At 42.0% G+C, this 16,206-nt stretch overlaps 1 protein-coding gene across 1 annotated transcript in view; it reads left to right on the top strand.

Annotated features, from left to right (window-relative positions):
* The window catches only part of LOC147718812 (xaa-Pro aminopeptidase 2-like), a 398,012-nt gene that overhangs the window by 215,000 nt on the left and 166,806 nt on the right, over window positions 1-16,206 (top strand). The window contains exon 16 of the mRNA XM_086966784.1: window positions 14,964-15,033. Coding sequence (XP_086822910.1) covers window positions 14,964-15,033 — 70 coding nt within the window. The remainder of the gene's footprint in view (window positions 1-14,963; window positions 15,034-16,206) is intronic.

The following is a 16,206-nucleotide window of genomic DNA, read 5'->3' as shown; positions in this document are numbered from 1 at the left end:
TGGAGTAGACAGGCACTTGACGTTGCTCCTTGCAGCACATGGATGGGTGCTCGCACCTTCATTTTCTTGTGTTTCACCATCGTTACAAATGTACCTTGAATTTTTAAGGGTGGCGATGACCCATGTATAAATTTTGGTTTTAGATGGCGTAAGTTGCAGTAAAGGAAACAATTCATTATATTTTTCCTCTGGCATAATGTTTATCAAAGTACCACTGTCAATGATGAAATTAATCGAACAACTATTTATTTTCGGGGTAATCTTTGGACAGTGTTTGAATCACTTTGGTGCTTTAGCATGTTGACTTTTCTTTGACTGACATTCTTCTTCACATGCGCCCAGTCCAACATACGCACTCAATTCTGAGGTAAAAAGCGACATGGGACCACCATCTTCTTCACTTTAACTTGATAGTGATCTAGAAGGACAGCTTGACAATGATTTAGATGACAATCAACTTTGTTCAGTGGTGATTTGAATTTGTTGTGGTCGCCTCTTAGCCTTGTGGGTGCATGCTGAATGTTGTTTCTGTAATATTCCAGCAGCCATTTTCTCTTTGCGCCATGAGGTACTTGTTATTTCATTTAATTTGCAAACCACCACAAAATGGTTCTACCTCTCTCGGTCATTACATATCTGTCTAATGGTGGAACATTTACCTTTGTAGGGAAACGAAAATCCACATATTGAACGCAACTTCTTTTTACATGTTGACATCACCAGCAACGTCCAAGTAAAATGTACCACCAGTGGGGAAGTGAAGGTAGCCCTCGCAAGACCTTCCTGGGCCCGAAAGATTGGGGACCTGGTCAGACAAAAGATAGTGGAGAAGAAAGAATTTGGGCCATCTTACAGAGTGCCTGTTCCTCTCCTGGCTGTTGAAGGTACTAGAACTGTACTTCTTCCGCCCTTTGCTGGCCTCCAGGACAAAAGGTGTGTCTCTATTGATCTGATCAAAGCACACTATATGACCGATTCTCAACAGTAGGCTACATGGGCTCCTGGGTAGCTGCCGCGCTCCTCTCACTACCTTGCAGGAAGTTCAAATAGAAGCTTGAATAATGAATGAGGACTCCACTCTCCAAAGAGGAGCAGTAAACAACAATGAAATGTTGCTTCTCCCTGTTGAAACAACTATAACTGTACAATCAACAAGTCCAGAAATCTCAATTCGAAAAATTAACAACGTATATGTAAACATACCACAGACCGAGTCATCTACCAGTTCTACAAAACCTGCTGAGTCGCCAAGAATAAACTGGATGGCGTTTGGCTACTTCGTGCATTGTGGCAATTTCTCATCGGATCCAAGTGAACCTCAACTGCCAAAACCATCTCTCCCTTTCAAGCTACCAGTGTATGCTCTATATCATTAGCTGAAAAAGACTCACTTTGTTGATCTCTGACTACATCCCTGGATTACAACTGGATTACTATTCCTGGTTCTTTGGATTGGTTCAGTGACTGTCTTTTTCCTACTTCTGAAGGAGCATTATCTCTCAGAATGCTCTGCAGTACATCTGGTGAACATGGTTTTTAAACCACATACAAATCTCCCTTTAAAGTGGTGAAGGAACTATCTGACCCTGGGAAGTCGGTGACCTAACCATCTTTCTCTCCCACAGTCAGTGTGAGGAACTCTCCCTCTTTTTTATCGACAAAGTTGTTAACATACATTCTCAGTTGTCAAGGAAATTCATACATGGAGTGCAATTGGGTGAGGCTCTTCTTCCTACAACCAGGCAGAATCTCAGGTTTACTCATGCATCTGATTCCCTACATAACAACAGCCCTCCACCTAAATTGGATACCTGGCTCCCTCTTTACACCGCATAATTTAACCTCATTTTTTACGCCACAAAATCCGGACCCCCTTTGACCCACTCCCTCCTCACTTGCTGTGCCAGCTGGATCCCTCCATACTATTCATGTTAATGTATCTTCTTAACTCCTCTCTGAAGGAAGGGATAGTCCCCTAAAGATGGAAACGCGCAATGGGTTTTCCCCTCTTAAAGAAAGCAAACCTGGACCCTTCTAACCCCTCCAATTTTTACTGCATCACTCTGCTTCCCATTCTCTCAAACGTTTTAGAGAAACACATCAATGGCCAACTGTCTTCCTTTGTGGAAGCTCAGAGGTTTCTTCATCCCTCCCAGTCTTGGATTAGAGCTGCTTTCTCGACTAAATCTACCCTTCTGGGGTAATGGAGATGCTAAGGCATCGCATGGATGAGGGGGAATCTGTGGCACTCATCCTATTAGATTTTAGCTCTGCCTTTGACACAGTGTCTCACCATATCCTTCTGGGTTAATTGCAGACATTGGGTCTTGATAGAACGGCCTGGAAATGGTTTTGCTCCTTTCTTATGGCCCGAACCTCCCAGGTTTCCTCTTCCTCGGCCAGGTCACACTCCAACATCTTTCCATGTGGAGTCCCCCAGGGCTCGGTGGTGAGCCCTCTGCTATTTAACATATATATTCGCCCTTTAGCGGAGGTGGTCGAAAATGCTTGGTTGTCTCTTATTTATTATTCTGATGAAACCCATTTCATTTTCTCCTTTTCTCCGATACAGGGGCACAGGCCCTCTGATCTTTGTTTGAACTTGAGCAAGATCTCTCTCTGAATGCAAAATAGTTTGTTCAAGCTCAAAGGGGACAAAACTGAAGTGATGAATCTAAGCAAAAGGTCCGATCTCTGGGGACCGCAGCACTAGGTAGCTAAACTTTGAGCTCCTCCCCTTCTAGTAGCGTTAAGAATCTGAGATGTATTGTGGATGAGTCACTCTCCATGGAACAACATGTGGCCAAGGTGACGTCCACCTGTTTTGCAGTTCTTTAGTGGTTAAAAAAGCTCCTGTGGCTAATTTCTTTCTCAACACAGAGGACAGTGATCCAGACCCTTGTTGTTTCTAGACTGGATTATGGCTATGTGCTGTACTTGGAAGGCGACACATTTACTATCCATAGACTGCAACTTGTGAAGAATGCAGCCGCCAGACTTATCTATCGCCTACCCAAGTTCACCATGGTCTCCAGCCTTCTTCATGATCTACACTGGCTGACTGTGTCAAACCGTATCAAGTTCAAAGCACTTTGCTACATGTTCAGTATCAAATCTGGATCTTCCCCTAAAAATCTCCTGGACTTAGTACACCTATACCATCCCTTGAGATCTCCTCTGCAGATTTGATTTGTTGTACCAAAAAACCTGGCTTGCTTGTTTGAAAGACTGATCTGTTTCCTACTTAGAGTCGCTACTGTGGAATTCAATGCAAGCTTCCTTGAGATTTGACAGCTCTTCTTCCTTTCCGTAATGGTCAAAAAACCTAGTTTATCTAACTAGTTATTCTGCTCACTTCTACTTTTTCCCTACTCCCACGCTGCACCAGGTAACCCCTCAGGGTAGCCATGCACATTATAAGTTTTGTAAGTAAATGAATAAAATAAATGCATCATCACACCGTGAATTAAGCGATCTGTCCCTGGTGAACATTACAGCAGTTCCAGTTCCTGGAGGAATTGTATGGGACAGGCTATGGTATGATGTGTATCGTCCTACTGAATTATTGCAAATTCCTTATTTGTTTAAAATTTCCTTAAATGACATCATAACCTCTAGCCTTTTCCCTGATGATTGGGACATTGAAACTGTGAATAATTTGGTTGCAGATCTAGAGTAATCAGCTGCATTTTCTAATGATGAATTGTATGGAGGTACAAGTAATTATGGAGAAATGTTCTGTTACCAACATTATGGTCACCATGTTTTACACACAGCAATTATCCCACGCACTGTTTGTAATTACACATCATGTGAACACACCTGGAAGGCAGTGCTGAGACATTTGCACAGACGTTTGCTTATTTTTCAGGTTTTGAAACATCAGACCCAGCCTTATATTATTATAGGCTTGCACCTACACCTGCAAAGAAATATATGCTACCAAACACCAGGCTGATATACTCTGCTGCCTTTATTTTCCAACTTTCCATAGAGTGTTTCAACTTTTGGAAAAACATCATAGACACAAAATCTGTCTGGGAGGCAAAATATTGGCAGGTTCAGGTAACAGGGGCTTTATATAGAGCATGCCTCATACCACATCAAATGATGTTCCTGAACAAAACCGTGCAACAAACTTCATGTCTTGGTATAGCAAAAATGAAGGATTTGAACACACTACTTATTCATGCAATTCTCACACTTCGAGAATTGGCAGCACCTAACACACTTCAGTGAGGATGCACTAGATACCATGATGTGTAATTGTTCTTTTAATTCATCAGATCCCAATCGGAAGAGATGGTTAGTCTGGCCGATAGACACAAATAGTTGTCAATCTAGATTCCAGGGTAACACCCAAGGGTTTACCATCAATATGCCTGATTAGTTAGATGTACAATCAGAACATTCGGGGGTAGTGACGTCATATAGTGTTGGGAAGTTATGCCTAGATTGGCTAAAAACCTCAACACTTTTCCAGGTGAAGCAACACTTGTCCCTTGTTTCTGATGACATAGATCTCAGGGATTTTTTATTAGGTTCTTGGAACCTATGTCAAAAGTGCTTTTTGTATGGAATATACAATGAGCTGCAGAGATATTGCACAAGATCATCAGGGTTAATTTAGCAAAGGCTTTGACTGTGGTTGACAATGGTGTGACCACATTATCATCCAGAATGTATTCATTGGCAACATAGTGTCTTCCGCAATTGACATAATATAGCAAAACATGTCTATTTTACAACATGGATAGTCACTATTACAGTCAATCATAATACTGTACTGGACGTTACAAATGTCACGTTCTGGCCACATGCTCTGACGTTACATCAACATTACAAGTCTGTTTTTGGTGTACGATCTTACTGAAAGACAGATAGTAATGGCACGCTTTCAGATGCTTTTTAGGAGTAGTTTTTAACTTTTTTTAAATGGTGTGCCGGCTTTTTAGATAGCTTTTAGATATCGACCCTTTGTATGAGGACTGGGTGTTATATTCCCGGGTTAGGCCCATGTTGCGAAGCAGCTTATTTCCTCCATTGTCTTCACAATGACATTTCAGCTGTGACCTTTTGCACATATTTGCGTGCACAACAAGTGTTGGATTTGTTTCCCTGAAACAAAACTTGTTTACACATCTAGCTTCGTGCAACATTATCACAATGTACATCGTGTACAAGGTCTCTTTTTGCACTATGTACAAATGTCATCTCTATCTTCATGCACAGGCGACAGGGCTATCTACATATCCATAACATCACTAATCTATATGCACATCACAAGGCTGCTTTCTATTATAAAAGATGAGCATGCTGATAGATCGTAGAGGAGTCACTTCAGCTTACACCGACGGTCTCTGCATGCTGAGACTTCACCACTCAGTGGCTTGACATCTAGTGAGGGGTGTACAGTTTGTGACCAAGAAGGGGTCCTTCATTCTCCGCCATCAGGTAATGGGGTAAGATCATCCCTTGGGGGATTCTTGGCTCTACACCTACACACACTATAGGTTCACATAGAGTAGGATTCGCATAGCAGGAGTAAGCTCGATTCCTGCCTCGTTTTATGTGCCTACATATATACACTGTTTAACACCATGGTAGAACTGTTTCTACTATTTACGCTTTTGGGGCTTGTAATCACATGTATCTGCTTCTATCTATGAATCATTGCAGAACATGTACTTTATGCAAGAATAACAATGGTTCAATAAACTTATTGAAAACATCCCACTGTGTGTTCCCTGTATACTTCTCTGAGAGTAAGTAAGCACGAGTAACTGAGCAAAAGGTTCTGTGTTGTTGCCACGATCCCTGAGGGGTCAGGGTTGGCATATTTAATGGTTGCCAGAAACCATTTGCTTCCTGGTAAGTTAAGTGGGATTACAGTGGCACTCAGAGATAGCTGATTTATAGGCCAACATATCCTGTCTGGGTGTCCGGAATCAGTCTTGGCACCAAGCCCCTATTTTATGGTGTCCAAATAAATGTGCAGATCCTACGGATTAATACGAACTACACAACAAGGTGGGCAGGAAAGTCCTATTAACTGCAAGTGTGAAAACTCAGGATTTCAGAACTATTTTTAATTTATATCATAAACTAGCCAAATTGTTCAGCTGGGGCAAAAGGGTGGATGATAAATGTCCCAGATATGGGGTGGAGCCCGCTGATCTGGTAAATATGTTTCATAGGTTTGCCAAGCTACAGGCGCATTGAAGATTTGTGGAATAAGATCTTTAGAACAAAACTGCGTATCGGTTCATCATTGATGCTATTTGGAATTGATGCAGCTCTGCAAGGGAATGTGGGACAGCTCTATTTTCTGTATAGTCTCCACAGTCTCCACAGCGGTTGCACGCCTTCTGATTGACTTGAAAAGATTGTGAACCTCCCATGTTACAGCAGTGGTTCTCTCAGTTGTTGAGCATGCAAAACTTAGAGAGGAATTTGAATAGTTCTAAGAAGTTTGAAGGCAGGACGCAGATTTGGTCACCTTTGAAAGTGTGGATTGAGGATAGCTTTGCATGGAGTGATTGGCTTGCCACAGAATCATATTGAACTTCTTAGACACAAAATTAAATGTAGGGAGACAGCCTGATTAAAGTGAAACGTAGTATTTGTATTAATATGTATAAATTATGTTTTGGGTAACTCTGTAGAAGCATTTGTGGCTAATATGACAAGCTTGATTTATCTGATTAATTGACTTGAATGGATTATTTATTGTAATTATGTTATGTTCCTTTCTGACAATAAAAAAAGAGGAAAAAAACATACCTGATGGCCCGTCAGCACGCACACAATTGCATGGTGACAATCCAGTCATAGTTTTTCATATGCTGTATCAAAAACTATAATAAGATGCCTGTCATACCTATATATTCATGCATGGAGGTCATCATGTACTGGTTATTCATAAAGCATAATAAAGAAATTACACAATAGACACTGTACCGTGTGCTTTAATTCCAAGGGAGCCCTATTTCTTATGGATACTTACCTGCCTTGCTGCTAGCGCCAGACGCCCTGCCACCCTGCCACAACTTGCCCCTCATCGCCGCCATTGATATTGACGCTGCCGGACTCCATTACCCGGCAGCACCCGCGGCGCGCACGCCGCCACCGCAGCTTTAAGCGCCAGGAGGCGCTTATAAGGATCATAGGGCTTTGGTAGAGCGGGAGCCCTATTTCTTATTGATACTTACCTGCCTTGCTGCTAGCACCAGACGCTCTGCCACCCTGTCGCAACTTGCCCCGCATCACCGTCATTTACATCAACGCTGCCGGACTCCATTACCCGGCAGCACCCGGCAGCACCCGCGGCGCGCATGCTACCACCGCAGCTCTAAGCACCAGGAGGCGCTTATAATGGTCATCAGGCTCCTGCGTCGCGGGACGTGCTCGGGTGGCGCCGGGCGAAGCCCAGGCCAAGGGCGGGCCCGTTTGAGCCCGTTCGAGGATGGAAGAGGACAGGCCGTGGGCCCCCCTGACCTAACCAGTACTTCAAGGTCAGTTTCTACTAGTTGATTTGTTCACTTGTGTTCTTACCCTTACCTGGCATTTTGACTCCTGGACTGGTTGGTGTGTTGGTTTTAATACCACGATGGCCACCAGAGGAGGAAAGGGGAGGAACCCTGCTACGGGTGGGACAGTGGTGGGAACACTGGATCAGTTTTTAATAAGAGCAACTTCAGTATTGGCCCACGAAATATCCCTGACAGAACGGTGTTTATCTTTGAACCGTACGATCATCTCTGGGTGGGCTAATGCATGTAAGGTCACCTGAGCAACCTACAGATTTGACTATTGACCCTCGCGCCTCTGTAGGAGGCAATAATCAGTCATTGCAGGACTCGGTGAGCCTTGTTATTACCTGTTTATTATTGGATCCTGCATCTATCACCTCGTCTGTTACCCCAGCAATTAAAGAGTCCGTTCGTAGCGCACCTCCTCGTGCTTTAACGAGGTCTGCTCGTAACTCTTTATTGCAAGTCACGGACCAACTGTCAGAACCCGCTACAAAGAGAAAGTGGGCATGTCCAATTCAGACATGACTGATGCTCATCCACCTCAAGTTGGAGAGGATTTTTGGGCTAAAATGGGAGCCTTATTTGCTACATCTCTTTTACCAATTCTTGAAAGACTCTCTTCAATAGAGGAAAAAACTTGTATATTTTGAATCACTTTCTGTATCTAAACATGTTAATAACAACAATCCACTGGGTTAGCTGTAGCAACAACAAATGTAATGTGTAATCCCCCTACCTCGATTAGTCCACCTATCTCATTGCCCCCTAACATAACACTAGCACCTTCTGGGGGGAATGTTGAGGCTGATACCATTGTGAATCTTGGCAATGTGACACATGGCGGGGGAGAATCTATCGAGAATATGAATACAGCGATACCTATTCAGGGGGGTGGTTTGACGCCTGAATGAATGAGAAAAGATATAGCCTATGATTCTCGTAGGCGCTCTCACAGTCGTGGTGTAATGAATTCTAGCCTGCCATGTATAGACTTACCACCTGCAACAATCTCCTATGTTGTTGTATTAGCTGGTGTCCCTGTGTTGGAACATGGTAAAGAGGAGTCATATTCTGATTTAAAAAATAAGTTTACTCACTGGTTAAATACTAATAGACCACTCCCACTGCAGGAATTCAGTGAAATGTTATTTGCGCATAGAGTAAGCTGTAAACATATTGAGGGCGATTGCATTTTGATTAACTTCAGAGATAGGCGGGCGGTCGAACACATATGTGATTGGCATCAGACGCGGGTGGCCATTGGGATACAGTCCCTTTCTTTAACCTACTTTTACCCTAACTACCCTTTCTATCTTCCATTAGAGAGAAGGGCTAAGCCATGGGAAAGATGGGAACCAAGAGCACAGGTAGGAAGCGCAAATAACAGGTGTTGTAACATTGATTCTTTCCAACCAATTGCCTTCCCTGTAAGTAATAGATACAGCGTCTTAGACCAGGTAGATTCACTGACCTCTAGTAGTCAATAACTAACTCCCAAGGACCAACAGTTAGGCTTGTCCACTATTGGTGAGGGAGTTGTGGCCCATGACCAGACATTGATCTTGAGCAGGGAATTGGTGAGAGAAGAAATCTGTAGGGGAACCATCGATAACATCAAGGAGGCTATAGATAGCACTCCACCCGGTAGGGAGGGGAGCTTGCCCAATAGAATCAAACTGGGGGAGTCCACTTCTTCATCCCAGGCCATAGAAGTCGAAAGGCCTCAGGGAGCTGTGGTTTTTGATTACCTTCGGACGATGAGCAACGTTTTGGCACTAGTAGAGAATGCTGAAGGGGAAGTAGCTAGTTACTCTGGGGCCAATATTGATTAACGACGGCCATGAGGAGGAGATGCCGCCTGTGGCCCATGAGAGAGGGGAGCCCATTATAGATACACAGAGTATTGAGGTAGTTACACCAAAAGGGCTAAGGATGTTGTCTTGGAACATAGCTGGGCTAAATGCTAAAATGGACCTCCCCGATTGGGGTGAATTCATTGATACCCATGGGATCTGCTTATTCCAGGAGACCTGGGCCTTGAAATCTTTGCATAGAGTTGGATTTGCAACTTACTGTAAAACGGCGGTTCAGAGGCATAGGGGAAGACCATCGGGGGTTGGGTATCTGGGTCGGTGTACACCTTGGTTGTTAAATATACTGAGAGAAACCCATTCCCCTTATATTTCATGTATTATCCTTTCCCTCAACAACTTCCCAACGGTGGCTATTATTAACGTTTATTCTCGCCCTGTTAGGTATGGGCAGACTTCGCACACGGTAGATTGTCTGTCTGCCCTTCTCTCGATGCTGCCCGAGCAAGTCTTTACTATCATCGGTGGGGATTTCAACTGCCATTTTGAACCTTTAAATGGTTTACCTCACCCTATTACGAGTGATGAGGATTCAACGTGGGGAATCCCAATGTGCAATCTTTATCCTGTGAGGGGATGGTCCCCTCTAGCCCTGCAGTTGACTTCACTTACCCTCCGTTATTCACTGAGGGCATGTAACGGTCGCTGATAACCCAGGGAAATATACCTTTGAAAGGAATGGCCAGGCCTCCACAATTGATTATATTTTGGTGAAGGTGGATATCTGGCATAGGATTGTGAACTTCCTGGTACAGACCCATACTGAAAGTGACCCTAATCCGCTGGTTGTTACCTTGGATTGGTGCCATTCAGCAGCAGGACAGGCTTTGACTACCCCGCCTCCTCCTGATCTGATTGCAATTGATGAAGGCAGAAGAATCCACTGGGGAACATTCTTACAATCCTCAGAGGCAATGGCTTCCCTGTATGAATCCATCATACCCTTTCTGGTAAAGGCAAGCTCTATTATAGATAATAGCGGTGCCACTAATTCTTTAGAGGTGCTGGGGGAAAACCACTTGGATATGGTTGGAACCATGGCAAAGGTTTTTTATAGCACCTCAACCCACAAAAGGAATGAACAAAGAGGTAATAACCCCTGGTATAATAGGGCATGAAGAGAAGCTCTGCTGACTAAACTCCGAGAGGGTGAGATTGTATGTATTAGGGAGGCAAGGGCATTTTTTAAGAAAATTATTTTATAAGCAAAATCTGAATGGGAAATTGACAGATGGCAGGCCATTAAGAAAGCACTTGACGATGCAGATCCAAGAGGGTTTTGGAACCTGGTGAAGACAGGAAAACCCGAGGGCAGGAATGCAATCGAGCTAAACCTTGGGGAGGAGGTTTGGCAATCACATTTTAAAATGTTATACGCTAAGTCTCAAGTAGGAGTCATTGAGACAGGGCCGCCTGCTTTTGAATTTATTCACGTTTTTCTCTCGCCGATATACCCCCCTGTACTCTGGCGGAGGTAACAGTGGCCCTGGCCAAAGTTTTACCAAACAAGGCACCCGGATTGGATAGGGTTCCAGGAGACCTGTTCAAAACTGAACAGGTAGTTTGGGCTCCATATCTGCATTTTTAATGCAATTCTCCATGGCTTGACACCCCCTCAAACATGGGTGGGTGCCAAGATCATTCCTATTTACAAAAAAGGCTCCCCTTTAGAACCGGCAAACTACAGGCCTATTAGCCTAATCGAAGTAACACAAAATAGTTTTGATCGTGTTCTTTTGGGAAGATTGCAGATTTGGATGGATGACCATAACATACTCACTCCCTTACAAGCAGGGTTTAGGTCCCAAACCTCAACTATAGATCAGTTGTTCAGACTACAACTGATCTATTGGAAAACTATAATGTTGGAGGGAGGCTCTCTCTACCTAACATTTGTGCACCTCAAATCCGCGTTTGATATGGTGGATCGAGACCTACTGTGGGGCTTACTACTTGATATGAGGGCTCCAGTTTACCTTTGTCAACAGCCTAACGCCTCCACGAAGGTACCTTTGCCAAAATAAGATTCAGGAACAGCGGGAAACTTTCAGCTTCATTTCCCGTAGAGAAGGGTGTGAGAGAAGGGTGCGCGCTCGCACCAACTCTTTTCTCCCTCTTCCTAAACGGGCTAATTGAGGATTTTTTAGCTGTCAAAGATATAGATTTTCCAAAACTTGCTAACCGCAAAATGCCAGCCCTAATTTTTGCGGATGACATGCTGCTCCTATCTAAAACACCTATGGGGATGCAGCGTGTCCTAGAGGAATTTAGCTCGTTTCGCAAGAAAAGGAATCTGGAGGTTAATATAAAGAAAACAAAGTATATGGTCTTCCATGCCGACTCTACTAACTGCCCTCACCCTAAAATGGATCTTAGGCCCTTAGAGAGGGTGCCAGTTTTTGATTACTTGGGCCTTACCCTAAATGACAAAATGGAATGAGGGCCGCAGATTACCAAGGCAAATTTAAAACTAATACAGACAAGTGGGGGGATTTTAAAAGTGCATAAGAGTTGTGCCGTAAAGGTCATTGGCCCCCCTGCAGAAATCTACAAGGTTCAAGCAAGGGGAGCCACTTTGTACCGAGCTGAACTTTGGGGCCACTGTCCAATTAATACTCTAACTTTAACTGACATTTTTTTTTAAGACAACTCTTGGACCTTCCACAAAGCACCCCCTTAATACCCTTAACAACTTGGCTGCTAAGGCAATTCCCATCCTGTGCTGGAAATTGCTATTCTACTTTATTCATGACGAGCTCAGCTCGTCATAAGCACAGCTCCAGTGTGCCTCATAACGAGCTGAGCTCGTCATGAGCAGGGAAGGGGTTAAGGATGGACCTGGGTATTGCTCCCATTGCCGACTTGATCGCTTTTCGCCCACTCCTCTAATGGCGACGGCTATGGAGCACGCCAGTGTTGGAAAACTATAGCGAGGAAATAAAATCAGTTATATCTATCTTGGGGGCGGGGAAGATCCCTTGGCTGTCCTTTGTTCGGGATTCATTTAATAAAATAGGGAGAAATGACTTGTGGTCTGCACCTGAGGAGTCATGTCTTGCTACTTCTAAGCAGTCACTAACCTCTGCTTTGAAAGAGCATAGACTGACGTGTATCATTCAATTGACTGACTCATCCATTCTAACCTCCAGGTTCTTAGATGTAACACTGCACTATAGTTTGGAGCTGGCCTTAGATCTTATTCAACCTCTTGCAGCTAAGAAATTGTTTCTTCAATTCCGGCACGGGATGCTGCCCCTCTACGCATTTACCAACAATTGGGTGGGTGCCAATAAACTGTTATGTCCCGAGTGCAATGAGACAGAAGAGACGGAGACCCATGTCATCTTTTGTTGCCCTGCATATAATGTCGCTAGTTTTAAATGGGTTCTCCAACTTTGCAGGAACCTAGGAATAAGAAATCATAGAGAGGTCTTTAGGTTACTAAAGTATGAAACACAACTGTTTTTTGTTGTTGCTATAACAAAATTCTTATTTGCAATGTGGTGCAAACGCAGATGTTTAGTTAAAAGTTAGGGTATAGATTTGAGAAGGTAATGTTTTATTTAAGATCAATTTCCCTGATTTTAAATGGTATTAATTGATGCTTACTTCTTTTTAACTTTTTGTTAGTTTATTTATATTTTTAAATAGATTGCGCTATATGATGACATCATCTAATATGTTGCTAAAAACTGCCCTTAATTGAGATATCTGACTATGCCTAACGCTCTCCATGGATTAATTACATGAAGGGGCGCAACCCTCTCCATATTGCCACCTTCTTGTCATCTGGGGTTTAAATGTCAAATAGTAACTATTGTAATTGTTCTTTTTTCTCTATTTTCTCTTAATCTTTAGTATGTTATTTTAAGATGTTGCATGTAAAAATGTTATACTATTGTGCTTTTATGGCAGCGGTTGCCGAATAAAAGTTTTTTGACTCACTGACTAACTGACTGAGTATTTGTATTTATATGTATGAATTATGTTTTGGGTAACTCTGTAGAAACATTTGTAGCTATTATGACAAGCTTGATTTATCTTGAATAATTGACTTGAATAGATTATTTATTGTAATTCTGTTATGCTCCTTTCTGACAATGAAAAATGAGGAAAAAAACATACCTGATGGCCCGTCAGCAGGCACACAATTGCATGGTGACTATCCAGTCATAGTTTTTCATATGCTGTATCAAAAACTATTATACTATGCCTGTCATGCCTATATAATCATGCATGGAGGCGATCATGTACTGGTTATTCATAAGGCATGATAAAAAAATTACATGATAGACACCGTACCGTGTGCTTTGTTTCCAAGTAAATTAATTTACTTCTCCTCTTTTTTGTTTTTTATAACCTCTGTTCTTATTTTTACAATCTTTCTTTAATTGACACAAAAAGGATAAATGTGTAATATGGTTAGTAAATCACATTAGTAATAATTTTGCTAGTGTTGATATTATTGTAATATTTACAGTATCACTAGCAATGTTGTACTTTCCGAGTGAACAATCAAAACCTTTAGATTACAATTGCATTTAATGTTATTCTTTACACTTGTATCATTAAAAATAAAAGCGTAATACGGTGCTTATGTGAAGCACTCTACTGCTAATTGAGTATGTTTGTGGTATAAAAAACGTAATAAATCCCTTATTGTGTGACTTAGTTTTAAATATGTGTAAAATATATTTCTGAAAGTAAATAAGCTACCATTGTTTAATATGTTATCCTAATTTAAATTAAATTATACTTATTAATAACGATTCTAAGAATATTTTATTACGGGTAACTGCCACAACCCTGCCTTTTTAAATGTATTTTACAGATTTATTAATTTAGTGTGTTAATTTCAATAAATTACCTCTTTTAATGTTATTAATTAAATGTAATAATAATGTGTTACATGTTTTAGCTATATTGTCTTATGTTGACACAGTGCATGGCAATGCTGTGCCCTCCTCGATGTGGTGATGGTCATGTAATCCGGGTATAGCAAAGGGAGAGATTTTCAAATACTTGCACACTTTAGGTTGTACATTCAAGTAATATATTTAATTGCAAAGCGCCACATTACTCTGGTACAAATTGTGGATAAGGAAGATTGGTGGTTAAATGAACTTGGACAGATTACCTGGATTTTCCTCTACCCCATTAATCAACGCCTCACATTTAAATATTCTACATCAATAGTATTGACACTGCATACCCACAGCACATAGTGCCTGCTCATCACCAAATTAACACTGGCCCAGATTCACAAAGGTAAACTTACACCTTTGTGCATGTTTTGCTATTCACAAAGGGATTTACGAGATCGGTCTTTTTATGTGCAGAGACTCCACACTCATAAAGGTACTACTCGTAAATCCCTTTCTGCATAGCAAACAATCCTAAACTTACACAAAAGTAAAAATTTACCTTTGTGAATAAGGCCCATAGTACCTAACTAAACCTCTCACCCACTTACTTAATGGATATTAAACATACGTACTATTCTATGTCTACAATTTGAAAAAATGTAATACGTTTTATTTTATTTTGTTTCTCTAAGGAAGCCTACACTCGAGTGCTGATCGGAAATATTGCCCTGACTACCCTTGTCTTTCCATCAGGGGCCTCTGGTAAGGCTGAGATATGCTTGGTAATTTATACATGAATGAGTGAGCCAGTAAGTGATTGAGTCAGTGTGTGATAGTCTTTATTTTTGTTGACAATCTTAACATTTAACACCAACATTTAAAACACTGATAGTTTGCTTTTTACTATTGGGTGCAAGTTCATTTGTGCGTTGGCACTAACTGACCACCCTTGAAATTTCACACTTTCCGCTGTAGCAGTCCCTCTCTCATGAGTGGCATGTGGCAACAGGACAAAACAGCAGCAATTTGAGTTGCTCCTGAAGATGCTTTGAGTTACAGTCCTCCACAATCAATGCTCAGGGGCTTCAGGAAGCTCACTCTCCAGCTGTACACTTAAATGCCTCCAAAATGAGTACATTCAGAACTGGTGTTTCTATGGAAGTCTTTAACCATGTTCAAGGACTATTGTTGTTTTGAAATCTGAAATCTAGGAACCATCATTTGAGGTGCTTCATTTCCAATAGACAATGTCCTGTTTATTCCGTTGGTTTTGTTTCGGCATAGTTCATAAACCTTTTGAATTTGAAATTCGACCCCTGTCACTGATCCAGCATTGTAGCTTTTAGTATTCCTATTGCTTTTTTTGGCCTTGTATAGATGATGTTTGGGTTTCTCAGAGTGTTTCTAATGGGCAGCCCTAAAGCTGCCCAACAAACGATCCAGCCATACTTCCAGAAGAGATAATTGGGTTCAGGGTCAGGTACATAATAGGAACAGTGCAAATATAGAGAAGGATGTGTCATAGAAAGAAAATTTATAGTTCAGTTTAGAACATGACCTTAGATTGTGAAGCAAATTCTCTCTAAATATACTAGTAGGGCTGGTACAGCACAGCACCACAAGTTGTGTAGCTGACTATAGATCACCATTCAATCACATGCAAACAGGTTTATATATTTTGTGGCTAAGACCCTCTGAGGGGCACTTGTGAGTCCTTGTTTTAGACTTGACAATTATCTTGAACAGGAAGTGGGCAGTTCAAACCTTGAGCAGATCCAAGTGATGGGCATGATGGCGTTCCAATGAACTAGGGCACGAAAGGGCAGCAACTCACCTCATGCATGTATGAGTTGAATTATCTTGAATGAGAGGCAATGAGCATGATTGTCTTCATTACATCACAGACCAGCTTCTTTCCTCTGAAACTTCAACTGC

This window comes from Lissotriton vulgaris, chromosome 4_1, assembly GCF_964263255.1.
Source record: "Lissotriton vulgaris chromosome 4_1, aLisVul1.2, whole genome shotgun sequence".
NCBI classification, from domain to species: Eukaryota; Metazoa; Chordata; class Amphibia; order Caudata; family Salamandridae; genus Lissotriton; species Lissotriton vulgaris.
Note: the sequence above shows the minus strand (reverse complement) of the source record. Positions and strands in the feature narration are given on the sequence as shown.